The 18,599-nt window shown below is 46.8% G+C and overlaps 1 protein-coding gene across 1 annotated transcript; it reads right to left on the bottom strand.

Moving 5' to 3' along the window:
• Positions 1–5,166: 5,166 nt before the first annotated feature.
• Positions 5,167–18,379, bottom strand: LOC141094130 (uncharacterized). Its single transcript, XM_073579865.1, has 7 exons — positions 14,897–18,379; positions 14,642–14,791; positions 14,333–14,512; positions 14,127–14,250; positions 13,946–14,043; positions 13,657–13,747; positions 5,167–5,183 (listed from the first exon to the last, which is right to left on the bottom strand). Exons 1-7 carry the CDS (start codon positions 14,993–14,995, stop codon positions 5,167–5,169), a joined length of 759 nt encoding a protein of 252 aa, XP_073435966.1. The 5' UTR covers positions 14,996–18,379.
• Between the last annotated feature and the right edge of the window lie 220 nt (positions 18,380–18,599).

Genomic DNA, 18,599 nt, shown 5'->3' with positions numbered 1-18,599 from the left:
ATGAAAGGCCTGGAGTTGATTCGAGGTGTGGTGCTTGCATTTCGAAGGTTTTGCTGTGAAGGAAACAAGCGGTCAAAGGAGCTCTCCATGCAGGTGAAACAAGCCATCCTTAAGCTGCAAAAGCAGAAAAAACCCATCCGAGAAATTGCTACAACATTAGGAGTGGCAAAATCTACAGTTTGGTAAATCCTGAGAAAGAAAGAAAGCACTGGTGAACTCATCAATGCAAAAAGACCTGGGCGCCCACGGAAGACAACAGTGGTGGATGATCGCAGAATAATCTCCATGGTGAAGAGAAACCCCTTCACAACAGCCAACCTAGTGACCAACACTCTCCAGGAGGTAGGCGTATCAATATCCAAATCTACCATAAAGAGAAGACTGCATGAAAGTAAATACAGAGGGTTCACTGCACGGTGCAAGCCACTCATAAGCATCAAGAATAAAAAGGCTAGACTGGACTTTGCTAAAAATCATCTAAAAAAGCCAGCACAGTTCTGGAAGAACATTCTTTGGATACATGAAACCAAGATCAACCTCGACCAGAATGATGGAAAGAGAAAAGTATGGCGAAGGCGTGGTACAGCTCATGATCCAAAGCATACCACATCATCTGTAAAACACGGCGGAGGCAGAGTGATGGCTTGGGCATGCATGGCTGCCAGTGGCACTGGGTCACTAGTGTTTACTGATGATGTGACACAGGACAGAAGCAGCCGGATGAATTCAGAGGTATTCAGAGCCATACTGTGTGCTCAGATCCAGCCAAATGCAGCCAAACTGATTGGTCGTCGTTTCATACTACAGATGGACAATGACCCAAAACATAAAGCCAATGCAACCCAGGAGTTTATTAAAGCAAATAAGTGGAATATTCTTGAATGGCCAAGTCAGTCACCTGATCTCAACCCAATTGAGCATGCATTTCACTTGTTAAAGACTAAACTTCAGACAGAAAGGCCCACAAACAAACAGCAACTGAAAACCACCGCAGTGAAGGCCTGAAAACCACCGCAGTGAAGGCCTGGCAAAGCATCAAAAAGGAGGAAACACAGCGTCTGGTGATGTCCATGAGTTCAAGACTCAGGCAGTCATTGCCAACAAAGGGTTTTCAACCAACTACTAGAAATGAACATTTTATTTACAATTATTTAATCTGTCCAATTACTTTTGGTCCCTTTAAAAACAGGGTGGCACATGTTAAGCAGCTGAAACTCCTAAACCCTTCCTCCAATGTTAATGTGGATACCCTCAAATGAAAGCTGAAAGTCTGAACTTCAACTGCATCTGAATTGTTTTGTTTAAAATTCATTGTGGTAATGTCTAGAACCAAAATTAGAAAAATGTTGTCTCTGTCCAAATATATATGGACCTAACTGTAGGTCAATATTAAATAGTCTCTTTATGAGTTGTTTTTGGTGAGGACGATGAAACCCATAGAAATGAGAGGCTTGGAGAGTGAGTGTATATGTCACCTCACCCTATATACTGAGATGTGGGGTATATGTCACCTATTGACTAAGCTTCAGGGGTGAATTATGGGTATAGTTTTACATTTGGAATTAATAAAGTTTAGTTTTATCCTTTTGTCAGCAATCATGAGGAATGACAAGAGACAACCCATTTAAGAAGATTCAATTTTGGTTAAAACTATTCCAACATTATGAACATAAAAAGTATTCTCCCCTATGTGACATCTCTGATGTTTATTAACAGTTGATTTCCAAGTAAAATATTAAGAAAATGAAAAAGGCTTCTCCTCTGCGTGACTGCTATGATGGCGATCAAGAAGCGCTTTCCGGGTAAAATATTTCCCACATTCTTAACAGGAAAAAGGCTTCTCCCCTGTGTGAATTTTCTGGTGCTTAACACAAACTGATTTATTGCTAAAACATTTCCCACATTCTGAACATGAAAAAGGCTTCTCCCCTGTGTGAGTTCTCTGGTGGGTAACAAAACTTGATTTCTGTGCAAAACATTTCCCACATTCTAAACATGAAAAAGGCTTCTCTCCTGTGTGAGTTCTTTGATGGATAACAAAATATGATTTATGTGCAAAACATTTCCCACATTCTGAACATGAAAAAGGTTTCTCCCCTGTGTGAGTTCTCTTGTGCTTAATACAATCTGCTTTACTGTTAAAACATTTCCCACATTCTGAACAGGAAAAAGGCTTCTCCCCTGTGTGAGTTCTCTGGTGGGTAACAAAATTTGATTTATGTGCAAAACATTTCCCACATTCTGAACATGAAAATGGTTTCTCCCCTGTGTGAGTTCTCTGGTGCTTAACACAATCTGATTGATTGTTAAAACATTTCCCACATTCTGAACAGGAAAAAGGCTTCTCCCCTGTGTGAGTTCTTTGGTGAGTAACAAAATATGATTTATGTGCAAAACATTTCCCACATTCTGAACATGAAAAAGGCTTCTCCCCTGTGTGAATTCTCTGGTGCTTAATACAATCTGATTTATTATTAAAACATTTCCCACATTCTGAACATGAAAAAGGCATCTCCCCTGTGTGAGTTCTCTGGTGGGTAACAAAATTTGATTTTTGTGCAAAATATTTCCCACATTCTGAACAGGAAAAAGGTTTCTCCCCTGTGTGAGTTCTCTTGTGAGTAACAAAATTTGATTTCTGTGCAAAATATTTCCCACATTCTGAGCATGAAAATGGCTTCTTTGCTTTAGGAGCAGTTTGTTTTTTATTGCCTCTTTTGTGACTTTGATTTTCCTTAGTAGTCAGTAATGAATCAGAAGATGGGACCTGTTTCATAGGATCAGATGACAGATCTTTGCTGTGAATGGATGATGATATATCTGGAGTAATGGCATTCACTTCAGTTGTATCTTGTAGGATCTCACGATCATCAGATTTAAAAATTGAAGATGTCAGCTGTCCCTCTGATCTCCTGGTACAGTCATCTGCTAAGATTAAAAAAAAAAAAATTTTTTTATTAAAATATCCTTGAGTTTTATATTTTTTAACATTTCTACTTAAACTTTCCATAATAATGGCAAGCTATGTAAAAAACTTTTTTGACTAAGACAATGACAGTTCACAGTGTAATAGAAAACCTTGTTGGATGAACCAGTAGTGTGCGGTGTTCAACTGTTTTGTTCATTCTGCCTCCCAAATATTGAATAAAAAGAAACTCATCAATGTTACGTAGGCGAAAATACCAATTCTCATCTCACAAAAAACAAGTCCCCACTCAGGTCGATCATCTGTCAATGGAAAAACAGAGGTTCCCACACTATTAGTGGCTCAAAGGCTGTTGAAAAGCAACAAGGTTTCTATAAACCAATCCAGCAAAATCTGCTCTCACTTCGGAGTCTTGCAGTGTGCGCAAACAACATTTAGGATCCCTGTGTAACACATGCACAGTGAACTGACAGAGCATCTACCGGCATGCTGGCGTTTACAGACTCTAAGAAGAGTTTTGCAGTGGCTGTTAAACAGGGACCTACAGACACTAATCGTTTTTCTCCTGAGTGGCAGAAGACTACAACTCTCAGGGATTCTTGTTCCAGTGAGATGATAGAAGAAGGGAGGAGGAGGGACTTGGGAGAGGACGCTGAGGAGAAAGTGAAAGTAAAGATAGAGAGGAGAGAAAACGTGGCTGCTGCTACTGGTTATGAGAAACAGAGTGGTGTGGCTCTTGATTCCCCTAAGTTGCAGAGTGTGGGGGACCCCGCGGAGATACCAGTGTTGCCGGAGAGAGCAAAGATTCAGAGAGTTCTGCTGGCACTCCCATCGGATAAAGGTCTAAATCCTGCAGCCCTCAGCTGGAGTCTAAAGAATCCTCTGATTGTTGGAGACACAGTGAGTGATCTGCTGAGACTTGTGATACTATCAGCGCGACTTACAGTGAGTACACTGCAACCGAGACTATTGACAGCAACATTCATTTAAGTGCACCTACGTTTTCTACTTTGCGCACCAACCTTCGGGTGGAGGCACTGCGTACAGAAGAGGTGAGACCCCCCATAACACCCAGGGTACAGTGGTAGCCATAAAGGGGTGTTACACCTGTATTTAGCAATATTATAGTGAGAAGAATCCACTTAATTTGCGGGGTGTGTCTCCTGGAGCACAATCTGGGCACTATGTGCTGGGTAAGAAAATGGCAAATGTGTAATTTTCACTCTCCAGCATCCACTGCGTGTTAATTTCCAGAAAGTGGCTGCGGAGTCAAAATATTCACTCCTCCTAAGGATTATAACCCTCAGTGAATTGATTTATAAAATGGAATCACTTTATGGGGATTTCTACTATTCTGGTTTTCTGTCATTTAGTTATATTAGGGCTTTTGCATATGGTGTGTCCAATCTTATCTGGGATCTGTTCCTGCTGTCCAGCTGGAGTAATCTGCTCCCTACTTCAGCCAATTGGAAAGTACCACACCCTACTAAAGCGCAAAGCACATGGCCGGAATCTGCCAGATACAGCGCTGTTCTCCTCTGGTTCAGTCCTCTGTGCTCAGCTTGCGGCTTGTGTATTTGTGTCCTGTTGTGACCGTGGCCTGTTTACTGACTACTCTTGTGTCTTCTGATTCTGTATTCTGCTCTTCTGATTCTGACCCAGCTACCTGACTATTCTCCTTGCCATCTAATTCCACAGAATAGCAGGTAACACCATGGTCCAAGCGTAGGGGTCCCTGTATAAGTCCAGATTCCATGTGAGGGTGTTAAAGGGCGATGAGCAAGGCAATCCTTGGGATATGGAAAGCAGAGAAGATAGAGCCAAGCATGTTCATGGTGGACATCTTTTGAGCTGCCAGGTGACCATGAACAGTGCTCCCAATACATTGTATCTGCAAACTATTCCAGCAAGATCTGCATTCAAATAGCTAAATGGCGCTCCTTCCCTTCTGAACACTGCCATGTGCCCAGACAGTAGTGTACAACCGTATGTAGGGTATTGTGAGAAGCTGGAAAATAATTTGTAAGATCCATTTGTTTTCTATTATCCTTTGTGAAGAATTCCAAACTTACCACCACATAAAGTGACACACGTCAGATATTAATAATGGGGCCTGATTAGGAACTACTGAAATGATCAAACTCCACAGTCTCCATCAGTAATAAATGAGTAACTAGTGGTGAAATCTCTCTGGTTTAATTAGAGTATGGGTCTCGGAGACTTCACAATTTATACACAATCTAAGCTCCAATATTTTCTGTCAGATGAGATTCAAGAAGAAATATTAGGCATTTAAAGAGAACTGTGTATAAGGCCGGTTTCACACGTCCTGATATTTCTGGTACCGGAGATTTCCATGTGTGTAATACTTGTGGCACATGTGTGACACCCGTGTGCCGCCCGTTTGCAGCATCAGTACCACAAGGATGACCGACAGGGAAGAAGCGCTACAGTAAGCGCAGTTCCCCGACGGCGGGTGCTGAAGACGCTCTCATCATTCTCCTCTGCTCTGCCAGCGGGGAGAATGATGAGATTTATATTAAAGTCAGAATGATGACAGCAGGTGGGGGCTTTTGGGACTATTACTCCCATCAACCTACACCTGCTGCTGCTAAGAACAGTGACAGCAGGAGCGGATGATGGGAGTATTCCTCACCCACCGCCTGCGCTATAGCTAAATGAATGAAAAAACGGCATGGGTTCCCTTGTATTTTCTAGAACCAGTCAGAAAACTCACAACTGGGGGCTGCACCCCTCTGCTGTCAGCTTCAGCGAGGCTGGTTATCAAGAATTGAGGGGTCCCCACATTGCTTTTTTTATTATTTAAAGAAATAATTTTAAAAAAACAGCGTGGGGTCCTCATCATTTTTGATAAACAGCCTTGCTAAAGCTGACAACTGGGGGCTGGCATTCTCATGCTAGTAAGGGGCCATGGATATTGACCCCCAGCCTAAAAATAGCAGCCCACAGCTCCCCAGAAAAGGCATATCTATTAGATGCGCCAATTCTGGCGCGTTGCCCGGCTCTTCCCACTTGCCCTGTAGTGGTGGAGAGTGGGGTTCATATTTGTGGGGTTTATGTCACCCTTGTATTGTCAGGTGACATCAAGCCCACGACATAGTTATGGAGAGGTGTCTATAAGACACCTATCCATTACTAATATTATAGTTATATGGTAAATAAAGACACATCCAGAATAAAGTCTTTTATTAGAAATAAAACAAATCACAGTTTTTGTTTTTTATTTAAAGCTAACAGAGAATTCTCACGGTGATCTGCTGTGAAGTCACTTAGCTTGAACTGTGGTGACCTCATCACTAACTCTTTCCCATGGACCTGAGGTCACTGCGGTTCAGCCTGGCTGGAAAACTTGATGATGTCACTGCTGGTCAATGATGATGCGCTTGTAGCAGCTCATTCACCAGTGGTTCTCTGCCTGCACGGTCGCATCTTGACACCTCCAGGTTGAAAACTAATTATCAACCAGACATGGATTACGGCGTGGGACAGAACGACAGACAGGTATGGTATAGTGTTGTTTTTTTATTTTATTTTTATTACAGGAGAACGAGCTCTTTGGTGGAAATAGCTGTTAGGTGAGTTATTTTGTTATTTTTAATTTAAAAAGGAAAACCGTTTTGTTTTATTTCTAATAAAAGACTTTATTTTGGCTGTGTCTTTATTTACCATGTAGCTATGGGGTTAGTAATGGATAGACACCTTTCCATTACTAAGCCGTGGGCTTGATGTCACCTGACATTACAAGGGTGACATCAACCCCACAAATATGAACCCCACTTGCCACCGCTACAGGGCAAGTGGGAAGAGCCGGGCAAAGCATCAGAATTGGCGCATCTATTAGATGTGCCTTTTCTGGGCATCTGGGGGATGGTTATTGCTTAATCTGTATTTGTAGTTTTCAGCTAATGAGATTCTCGTGCTTCGGGGTGGGTTGTGGGAGTGACTGTGAGTTGGGCTGTGGGCGAGGCCTTATGTGTTGCTCTGTGTAAATATTCATCTGTATTGGCTTATGACACTGATCCTTCAGTGACCTGCCCTCTATTTTACATAAAAAATTACATCCAGAAAAATGTCACTGGCGATGGTGGCACTTGCGCAGTAGCTTCTATAAGTAAGCGATAGAGGCTACTGGACAGGCGCCGCCAGTGTCATTTGTACATTTTTTTTTCTAAGCCTCACAATAACCACAGTATTATAGGCATTATCACCAATAATATCAATGCTATTATATGCATTATGTAATAATGGGGGCAGGTCAGTGAGGGGTCAGCGACCTGTCATAAGCCAATACAGATGAATATGTAAATCAAAAAGAAAAAAATAGAATGGCAATAAGAAACAGTCAACTTACTGGTGGAGTGGGTGGACTCTGAATCAGCAACACTTTGCAGGGTGAAACCACGGTAGTAAAGGTGCTTGCTTGAAGAAGCACACATGAGACAATCCAAAAAATAAGGAAAAAAGCAGCATACTCCGTTTACAGGATCATAAAAAAACCTGTCATTTATTTCAGAAAAGCATACATGGACAAGGTTTGTGAGGGCAGGATAAGTGCAGGCAAGAAACAGGACTATGGCCTTTTTGTGCTGCTCTTTTCCTTATTTTTTGGACAGATGAATATGTAATCCTCACACCACATAAAGCCACGCCCACAGGCTGCCCACAGCCCCGCCCCGGAGCACGAGAATCTCATTAACTGAAAATTACAAATAAAGATTAAACAACAACCACAAGACGGATTTCATCACCAGGTATCATTGTAATCAGTGTAACGGTGCTGACCTGACAGTGTCTGTAGGTTACTGTGCACAATCCGGCTGACAGGGGCACTTTAAATTTAGATCTTAGGCATTTGGAAGAGGTGATGGAGAGCTTTTTTTCAAGACTATCAGGGAGATACAGACTCACATTAGGCAGGAAGGCCGATCCCACCACAATCAAACTATCATACAGAATGAACAGGTTAAAAAAAATACATAGAATAAAAAATATGTTACATCCCCAACAACAACGTATGTATGAGGGGAGAACACTAAACCGGAGTTGCCCTCATTTATGGTGGACCATTGGAGCTACTATGAATCCTGACCAGAAGAGTAGAGAAAGTATTAGCGCCCCCATTTCAGGAGAGATTGTGCAGTAATCTGAATTCCTTAGGATGGAAAATATAATGTAATTCATGACGTTTAGTAAATCTATGAAACCAGGGCTGGAGCCATGCAAACACATCTCCTGCCAGCGGGAATAAATGTATATTACAGCCATCAGTCACACACAGCTTAGAGATACAGTATATCATGGCACAGTGTAATATTTGTCCTGTAGTTTATCACAATCCTCCGTGAAGTTACCGTATGTTTTGGACCATAAGACGCACCTAGGATTTAGAGGAAGAAATCAGGAAAAAAATTGAAGCAAAAAATGTTGTCAATTCTGTACTTAATATCCCTTATCCTGGTATATATGGTCCCCTCACCCCCATTCTGATACACATTGCCCCCTCATCCTTGCCCTGGCATACATGGCCCCCATTCTGTCCTGGTATGCAGGGCCCCATCTCATCCTGGTATGCATGGCCCCATCTCGTCCTGGTATGCAGGGCCCCATCTCGTCCTGGTATGTAGGGCCCCATCCTTATAAGTGGCCCCCACCCCCATTCCTATCCTGGTATGCATGGCCCCATCACAAAACATTAAAAAAACACCATTACACTTATCTACCCGGCGCTCCCTCACCGCGTACTGCTCTGGTGCCAGCAACTGCTTTATGCTTGTAAGCAGCGCTGAGAACAGTGAGAATTCATGAATATTCATTTATCTTAAGTAGCAGCACATGTGACCGCCGGTAGCAGCAGGAAGCCGGAGGCTGACACTGTGCGCTACTGAAGAGAAATGAATACTCACTGCCCTTTGCGTGCACAGTCCTGGCAGCTGTGCTCTGCTTGTGAGCAGCGCATGACGTCCCTGCCATGCGCTGCTTACAAGCATATAGCAGTTTCTGGCAACAGAGCAGGAAGCTGCGAGGGAGCGCGGGGTAGGTAAGTGTGGCACCCCTGAGTGTTCAGTCGCCACAGAGGTACTGCACCTCCTCCTGAGGTGTGGTACCCCACCATCCAGGTAAGGTGGAGACACCTGACCACGCTCCAACACCTGCACCCCACACCACAAAGTAGTGTAGCAAAACACCTTCAGCGGCTCCCTGCTTGGAGTGTAGCATAGCACCCCTTGGTGGCTCCCTGCTTGGAACACGAAACGTGCTGGGAGGTGGGTGGAGTTTAGTTCACCTAAAAGAGCGGGAAGAGTTGAGTTCAGGCAGTCAGTCCTTGCACTCAGTCAGAGGGTAAGGATGTAGACGGGAGATCCCCGGGAGAGGGATGGAAGAAGGAAGTGCTGCAGCAGGCCACAGTGATTTGGGTCTGCTGGCACAGGAAAGAGAGAGAGAAAGGAAACTTGATTCTCCATTGGGAAGAAGGATTAGCACGGAACGTGAGGAGAATAAGAGAACAAGGACCAGGGTTAGAGGAGAACCCTTTTCAAGTTCTAAGCTCAAGGCCGGGGTCCGGTCCCCGAGGTTGTACGGATGCTAATGGTCCTGCAGCAGACACCGGAGGAATAGAAGTAGTGACCACTTTATTCCCACACAAGACTTGGGGGCACAACAGCAACATATTAGTGAGCCGGGATTCAGTAGCAAGGAGTCCCGGAAGCAGGCTACAGCTGTCTGCCGTACCAATAGAGTTCATAGGAACATTTGACAGGAGCAACTCCAGTGTAACTCAGTACTAGGAGTCCTTCATTCTTAGGCGCTATAAGAGGAGACGTTCAGAAAAGGCACATATGTTGGCGGAGTGTTGGAAGGGAGTACTTCATCTTGCCTGGATGTTGGCTGAGCTCCTGACCCGGAGGACACGGCACGGATGCGGGCACCTGTACCTGCAACAGACTGTGAGTAAAGCTTTGGAACTGCATGCCTGGTGTCCTCCACTTATTCCTGCGCCAACCTGCCCAACACCTCTTGCGCCTGACACACACCATCTAAGTGTCACTTCACCCACACTGCCCTGGGACTACAGCCCTGCCTGTGGAGGGCTATAACATCATTGCTGCACCACACCATCTGTCCCAGAGGACAGAGGCGTATCCAGGGGGGCAGCTGGGGCAGTTGCCCCGGGCGCAGGCAGCAGGGGGGCGCAGTCGAGCCGCCTAATGCAGCGGTCTGCAGTGTCTCCCCCGGCGGCTGCGTTCTGCCGCTCCGCATCCTGTGAGTCGGCTGTTCTCTGTGACGGCTGTCAAGCTGACAGCCGGCGCAGAGAAGGAGGCCGCGCCGGCTCCCAGGCAGCAATTGTACTGGCGTCTAATACTGACGCCAGTACAATTGAAGCTATGACCGCCGGGTCAGAGCAACGTCAGCAGTGTGATCATGTCATGTGATCACGCTGCTGACGTCACTCCCCGGCGCCCAGAGCAAATGCTGGTGGTAAGTGTGCTCCTCTGTGGATCTGAAGAACCACTGAAAATGGGAGATGGGGGGGTGTTAATGAGTGGGGGGGTTAATGAGTGGAGATGGGGTTTAATGTGGGGATGGGTGTTAATGAGTGGGGGGGTTAATGAGTGGAGATGGGGGTTAATGTGGGGATGGGGTTAATGAGTGGAGATGGGGGTTATAGTGTGGGGGTTAATGTGGGGATGGGGGTTAATGAGTGGGGGGTTAATGAGTGGAGATGGGGGTTAATGAGTGGGGGGTTAATGTGGGGGGTTAAAGTGTGGGGGTTAATGTGGGGATTGGGGTTAATGAGTGGAGATGGGGGTTAATGAGTGGAGATGGGGGTTAATGAGTGTGGGGGTTAATGAGTGGAGATGGGGGTTAATGTGGGGATGGGGGTTAATAAGTGGGGGAGTTAATGAGTGGAGATGGGGGTTAATGAGTGTGGGGGGTTAATGAGTGGAGATGTGGGTTAATGAGTAGAAATGGGGGTTAATGTGTAGGGGGGTTAATGTATGGGGGGTTAATGAGTGGAGATGGGGGTTAATGTGTGGGGGTTAATGAGTGGAGATGGGGTTAATGAGTGGGAATGGGGTTAATGAGTGGGGATGGGGGTTAATGAGTGGAGGGGTTAATGAGTGGGGATGGAGTTAATGAGTGGGGATGGGGGTTAATGAGTGGAGGGGTTAATGAGTGGGGATGGGGGTTAATGAGTGGGGGTACATAATGAGTGGGGGTACATAATGTGTGTGGGGATTTGGGAGTAGGGACGAGGGGTTATTGAGTGGGGATGGGGGATACTTAATGTGTGGGGGGATTTGGAGTGGGGATGGGAGGTACTTAATGTATGTGGGGGATTGGGGATGGGGGGATTTGGAGTGGGGATGGTATTTAATGTGTGTGGGGAGATTTGAGGACACAAAATGAAGAGTATGTATGTATGAGGGCATATATGAGGAAACAGTATGGGGGATGGGTGTAGACAGTAAGGGGTGTGAACGGGTGAATGTATGTGGACCCAGTATGGGGAGTGAGGGTGATGGCATGTGTGCAGACACAGTATGGGGAGTCAGGGGTATGTGTGAGCAGATAGTATAGAGAGTGAGGGGGTAAATATATGAGGAGACAGTATGGTGAACAGAGGGGATGTTAGAGGAGACAGTGTGAGGAGGGAGGGGAATAGCGTGAGGTGACAGTATATTGCAGATATTTTTATTTAGGAGCATTATAATGACACTTCTATCTTTAAGGGCGTCGTGTGGAGATTTGCTGCAGAAGACCGGAGAAGATGGACGTCTGCAGAGACGAGCTGTGGATGAAAAAACTCATCATGGGGTCTGGACAAGAAGAAGAAAATGAGAACAACTCCAGAGACGACGTCATCTATAAGGTACTTGGATGTAAATATTATTTGTGATACTGACTAATTCTCATGCTTTCATTTGTTAGGAGCATTAAAGGGGTTGTCCAGGTTTGTGCTGAGTCTGCAGTCATTCTATGTGACTGCAGACTTCTGAATTCTCACAGTGCTCACTGAACGCTGTCAGGATTCTCTCGTGCCGGTAATTTACATACATGCGGTCACATGCTGACTAGACGTGTGTGGCCTCACTCAATGATAATGAACAGAGCGAGGCCGGGCACGTCTAGTCAGAATGTGGCCAGAAGTATACAAATCACATACTTGTGCTGACATCGGCAAGGGAGAATCCTAAAAGTGTGCAGTGCATTCGTTGTGAGAATTCAGAAGCTGCAATGTCAGGATTCAGCTCTGCAGGTTGCCGTAGTCATCACATGGACACGTCACTCATATGCGATTTTCATAGGTATGGTCCTGTGACAACGAGCTTCTCTTCCTGCTTTCAGTTTTTTTACTGAACATTGAGAGCATTAGGGAGAGCAGCTCGTGGGTACATGGCTAAGTGTGCAAGTCGCATATGTACTTGGGGGGGGGGGGGGGGGCGCCGAACTAAATTCTTGCCCCGGGTGCCAGAAAGCCTAGATACGCCTCTGCCAGAGGATCTGTCTGCAGCGTCGGCTTACATCTCTATTGCTGAACACCACAGGTGGCGTCACGAATCACTTATAAACTTTCACCACCATAAGCACACTGAAACAACCCCCCTTTGTAATAGAGCCCCAGGGCCACGGACCGGGTCACTGCTGCCGTGACGACCCCCCGTTGAGAAGATCAACTGGCCCGGTACCGAGTACCCCACGGCCCTGGTGAGTGAGGGCACTCCATAAGTGTAAAGGTTTGTTTTTTAATGTTTTCTGATGGGGCCATGTATACCAGTATGGGGATGAGCATGTAGGCCAATTATAAGGATGGTGTCATGCATACCAGGACTGGGGTAGGGGGCTAATCATATCAAGATTCTATTATTAAAGATAAATGAATATTCATTGCCCTCCAAGCCCATGGGAGTGGAATGCAGTGAATATTCATTTCTCTTTACCAGCGGGAACAGGAGTTAGCCGCAGCCACCGGCTCCAGCCTTCTGTGACCTGCTGCTCCGCCGATGCCGTTCCCCCACCTCCCCTCCACAGCCAGAGCCGGTACATCCGAACTATAAGATGCACCCCCCATTTTCCTCCATATTTTTGAAGGAAAACAGTGTGTCTTATAGTCCAAAAAATACGGTAGTTTTAATACAAATTGAAAAGTCAGGATAAAGGGAAACTCTGCTGTTATTGTACAGAAATTCACACTTGGCCTCACTGCACATTTACTGTTGTCGATCATAAAAGGGAAGTTTGGCCAGAAAGACTGGACCTGGTCTTGTAGGGACCATGAGACATTCAGCAGCACAGAAGGGAGAGAAGATTCATCCGATAAGATCTCAGGGATCTAGGAAGCCAACAGCATCATAACCCTCCGCTTTCTCTTACAGGCCCAGCATAATATTTTTCTTCAAGTGATATCCTAACCTGTCAGCACATTCTACGTACGCTGTCATTTGGCTTTATAGTCACAGATCTGGGCAGGTAACGGTCAGCGTCTCCTAATCCCAGGGGGTAGGTGGATCCTCCAGGTTGTAAGTTCTATAGAAAAGGGCTTTCAATGCCCAAAATCATTGAACAGTTTTGGGTGGAGGAGAATGTTGTGGTCTAGAGGCAAAATGGTGATCATGGTAATACGGCCGGACTACACCACCGATAAAGCAGCCACAGCCGGTGACTGAGAGGAATCTGTGACTTCTCTGCATTCAGTGGTTACTACTCACCTGGGTAGTCATATGTGGCACTCTCCTCTTTACACCACTCATCATCTCTCACATATGTCTCTGTAGTATTAATATGGGTCAGATCTTCACCCTGAAACAAATATTGTAAAAGTCACAGACAGATGGAGAAGTCCCATCTATGATCAGCTCTAATCCTGCCATCTCCACCGTTCTCATTACACAAGTATGAAACATATAATACTGGTGGATAAAACAAGACTGAGCACAAGACCATCACAGCCATCTACACATCATAGGGGAGATCTCCTGACACCTTCTCTCCATCTACCTGATGATCCTGAGGAGCACTGGGATCTTCTTGGTTACAGTCCTGTGGAAGAAGAGGACGGGGACATCTCTCTGGTGTTGTCCTCTTACTGGATAGATCTGGAGGAAACACATACAGGGACTGAATTCATTCTTTACATACAGATAATTATAGGCCGTGTGTATTTAGTCCTGTCTATTACCTGGAGATGTGAGGGGCTGGGGAACCTCCATTATGACATTCTTGTACAGATCTTTGTGTCCTTCTAAGTACTCCCACTCCTCCATGGAGAAATAGACAGCGACATCCTGACACCTTATAGGAACCTGACACATACAATGATACCGTCATCCCCCGATCCCTTCCTAGTGTTAGTGTATAATGTCCCAGCATTACCAGCAGTGTCACCTCTCCAGTCAGCAGCTCAAGCATCTTGTAGGTGAGTTCTAGGATCTTCTGGTCATTGACGTCCTCATGGATCAGAGGGTGAGGTGGAGGTCCCGTGATTAGGCTCAGGGGTCTTCCCCATCCCTCAGACACAGGGTCCTGACAGCGATCACTAGAGGTCTTCTTCACCACTGTGTAATCCTGGTTATGGAGAGACACATTAATAAATCTCACTACAGACATTTCCAGAGTCCTCACCTCTCCAGTTCTGTCCATCTGTTATTCCCGTAGATAAGAATGATGTAATGTGACGTCATCAGAATCTCTCACCTCTCCAGTGAGACGGAAGAGGATCTCTAGGGTGAGGTGTAACATCCTCTCCATCATCTTGTCTCTGTCCATATCCATCCTTGAAGGGTAAATCAGGAAAATTCTCTTTTGTAGAAGATCTTCACTGAGAGGATCCGATATTGTAGAGACCTGAATGAGAAGAAGATGATCCGATGTAACATCATAAGAATCCTGCGTAATAATACAATTACTGGAGAAAATAAGGGAAACACATGAGGAGATTTATTATTTTACAGGGTTTAGTTTTCTTCCCTGACATCTACTAATAAAACCTATATATTTAGGCCACAGACAACAAGCAGTTTCCTCCTCGGAGTCGGCAGCTGAACACATTCCTCATAGACTCATCTTCCATAACGCTAATTCTCGTCTCATTTACCGACACTGGAATCGGCATTAGCAATACTGCAGGAGATATTCATTACACGTGATGTAATAACGTGCAGGAGGAATATATGTCACCACGGAGCAGGCAGACCAACAGAAAAAGGAGAGGTTTATTTACAGGGAGAATATCTGGTGAACATATAATGTAACAGAGAAAATGCTGTAAAAGGTGATAACAGAGACTGAAGAAATAACAGAAGTGTAAAACAAAAGACAGTTATTCTCTTATGGGGATGTAACTTATCAGTTCCTGGAGATATTGCTTGTAGAGATCACTCTTCTCCCACGTAGGCACCCAGGCACCAGGGGTGCTTGATGTCATCTGTCTCTGGGGTCCTAGGTATAGTCCAACTGGCGTATGGGGGGTTAACGTGAGAGCTCAAGGGGTATGCGGTATCCCCCTATATGCAAGGTTCCTCCCTCTGCTGCGGCAGCGGCCTTCCCTCACCAGGGTCAGGGGCTCTGCCTGCGACAGTCTCTCTTGGCAGGTCAGTGTCACGTTACCATATGTTCCTCGGTCACAGGGAAGCGTCTCAGGATGAAGCAGCGCCTCACTGCAGGGGAGCGTCTTGTCAGTGCGTGCAGTCTGTCGATGTGAGATAGTCTCTAACAGGAGGGGAGAGACCAGCCCTCCAAGAGGTGTAGGGACAGGCTTCTCGTACTCAGTGCTCAGCGCCTGTGTCTGCGGTCCCTCAGTGTTCAGTCACTGCACCTGTCACCTGTCCTCTCCTCTGTAAGCATCCTCTCTGCTCCCGTCCATGCGCTGCTCTGCTGAAAGCGTGCCCAATTCTCCCGCTCTCCGTCATGCCCTCTTCCTGTTCCTGGTACTCGCGCAGTCTCCTAAAGCATCCCCCGGGGAACCTAATGCCCTGTTCGATGGTTCCGGGTACGGAGCTAGGAAGGCAACTCCCCCTCGACTCCTTCGGTGCTTCACCCCCTTACATTCCCCCTCTCTGTGAGCTCGCCATTCCACGGGCGAGAGTTTCTGGAGTTTTTGCTGACAATCGTCCAGACCTCGTACAATTTGCTGCCAAATGAATTCGTCCTGATTGTAGCGTCTGGGGGGCACACCTGCTATTGATTGCTCAGAATGTCTCAGATCAGTGGAGGTAGTGGAATCAGCCACCGGAAAAGTGGAAGCTGGAGCCTCCTCAGTTACTTCCGTCATTTCAGGCACCAGCCCAGTTTCTGGGTCTCCGTGAAGGAGTAGAGAGTCTCCGTCTTCTTCATCTTCAGGAACGAACACGGGTTCAGCCACCGGGGGCGCTGGGACAGCTGGCACCACTGGAGGATCTTGAGACAAACAGGGATGCAGCATATTCCGATGTAATGTATGAGTGGGGAGTTCTTCACCTGCTTCAGGCTGAACTTCGTAGACGGGTCCTCGCCTACCGAGCCGTCGCTTCACCCTCTACGGTCTCTTCCCCCACCGACACTCCAATTTGCTGTTAGGGCGCTTCTCTCTGATTAAGACTCGATCCCCTGGACGTAGGGCTGTCCCTTTCTGGGGAGGGACCTGCGGGTGTTCCAACCCCTGGAGCCGGTTCTGCACCAAGCGTTGAATGGTCCTTAGCCGGCGACGATGCTCTCGAACCCAGGAATACACCCCCATCCGCGGGTAGTCCTCCTCAGGCTCTAACGCCAATTCAGTCAGTCCCTTCCCGGGTCGGCTAAAGAACAGCGAATAGGGCGTGAACCCTGTGGTACTGTGTTGACGTTTATTGTATGCCCACACCAATTCGGGGACGGACTCAGTCCAGCATGCTTTCTGATCTTCTTCAAGTGTCCTCAGCATTTGGATCAGGGTGCGGTTGAACCTCTCACAAGCTCCGTTCCCCTGTGGATGGTAAGGGGTGGTCCGAGACTTATCAATTTTGTACAAGTGATGCAACTCTTCCATCACCTTCTCCAGAAAGCAGGCCCCTTGATCTGAATGGATTCGCTTAGGACACCCGTATATTTGAATGAAGTGTTTACAGATAGCATGGGCCGCAGATTCGGCAGTCTGGTCCCGAGTGGGTGTGACCACAGCAAATTTGGAGTAGTGATCGATCATCACCAGGCAATGTTCATAGCCCTGGTGTGCTGGGCCAATCGTCAAGTAGTCTACGGCCAGTAGCTCCATGGGTGCAGAGGACCTCATCGTTTCTGTGGGGGCTCGCTGTTCTGGTGGCTTAACTAGTTCACAATTTCAGCACTTCTGACATACTTTCTCCACGACGGTCCTCGTGTGGGGGTGATAGAACAACCGTTGCAGCCACTGAAATGTTTTTTCCGTCCCGAAGTGTGCCCCCTTCTCGTGTGCTTCCTTAGCCACTTGCTCAACCAGGGACGAGGGGATGATCGTTTGCCAAACGAAGCCCAGTTCAGATTGTAGGTACACTTTCCTGTGCAAGATTCCATCCCGTAACTGTAGCCGTTCCCACTGGCGCACCATTTTCAACATCTCAGGGGGCATGTCTGCTCACTCACTCTGGCCGGGCATCTGTTCGGCTACGAGCCACCGCCTCAGCTGGGCTATCTCTCGATCTTCTTGCTGCATCCGGACCCACTCATCACGGGGTTGTTCCAACAAATTCTCGGGTGTACTCTCCTGAGCTGTCTCCCGCGTCGCTGCCACCGTCCTGGCAGCCCCTCCAAATTCTGGAACCTCAATAGCCTCCAACTCTTCATCCTGGCTGGGCGCTGGCGGCCGGTAGTTTACTCGCGAAAGGGCATCAGCATGAGTATTTTCCACTCCTCTTCTGTAGGAGATCCTGTACCGGAATTTTGCCATTCATGCCACCCAACATTGTTCTAAGGCCCCAAGCTTGGCTGTTTCGAGGTGGGACAACGGATTGTTATCCATATGCACGTGTACTTCCGTGCCGGCCAGATACTCTGCAAATTTTTCAGTCATCGCCCACACCAGCGCCAACAGCTCCAGCTTGAAAGATCTGTAATTTTCCGGATTTCTTTCGAAATCATGTAAGGAGCGTCCTGCATCTGTGAGAGTACTGCCCTGAGACCTAGTAGACTTCCATCAGTGTGGAAGACGAATGACTGGGTGAAATCGGCATAGGCCAACACCAAGGCCTCAGTCAGGGCCTTCTTCAGGGCTTGGAATGCCTTCTCCTGTTGTTCTCCCCAAGGTACATTCCTGTTCTTTGCACATGAGGGTACTCCTTTCAGCAATTCGTGGAGGGGGCTTGCGATGCGGGCGAAATCCTTTACAAAGCGCCGGAAGTATCCTGTGAGTCCTAGGAACGCTCGTACATCCTTCACGGTTTTTGGGGTCGGCCACTCTTGCACCGCAGCGATCTTCTCCTGCGAGGGCTTCACTCCGTCAGCGGAGACCACATGCCCCAGATAGTCAATTTGTGCTCGGAAGAGGTGGCATTTCTGGGGTTTCACCTTCAAACCAAATTTTTGTAGCCTACTCAGAACTTGCTCCAGTCTCTGGAGGTGTTCTTCAACGGTGGGGGCAAAGAAGATTATATCATCCAGGTAAATCAGGGTGGCTTTGAAGTTCAGGTCCCCCAGACACTGCTCCATGAGACGCTGAAATGTT

The sequence above is a fragment of the Dendrobates tinctorius genome, unplaced genomic scaffold (assembly GCF_039654945.1).
Source record: "Dendrobates tinctorius isolate UK_male_01 unplaced genomic scaffold, ASM3965494v1 ptg000063l, whole genome shotgun sequence".
In the NCBI taxonomy this organism is placed as follows: Eukaryota; Metazoa; Chordata; class Amphibia; order Anura; family Dendrobatidae; genus Dendrobates; species Dendrobates tinctorius.
Note: the sequence above shows the minus strand (reverse complement) of the source record. Positions and strands in the feature narration are given on the sequence as shown.

Coding starts and splice junctions, on each gene's coding strand:
- LOC141094130 (XM_073579865.1), bottom strand. CDS start 14,995: ATGTGTTCAGCTGCCGACTCCGAGGAGGAAACTGCTTGTTGTCTGTGG. Junction 14,251..14,332: donor TTGAGCTGCTGACTGGAGAG/GTGACACTGCTG, acceptor TGTATGTGTCAG/GTTCCTATAAGGTGTCAGGA. Junction 13,748..13,945: donor GTGCTCCTCAGGATCATCAG/GTAGATGGAGAG, acceptor TATTTGTTTCAG/GGTGAAGATCTGACCCATAT.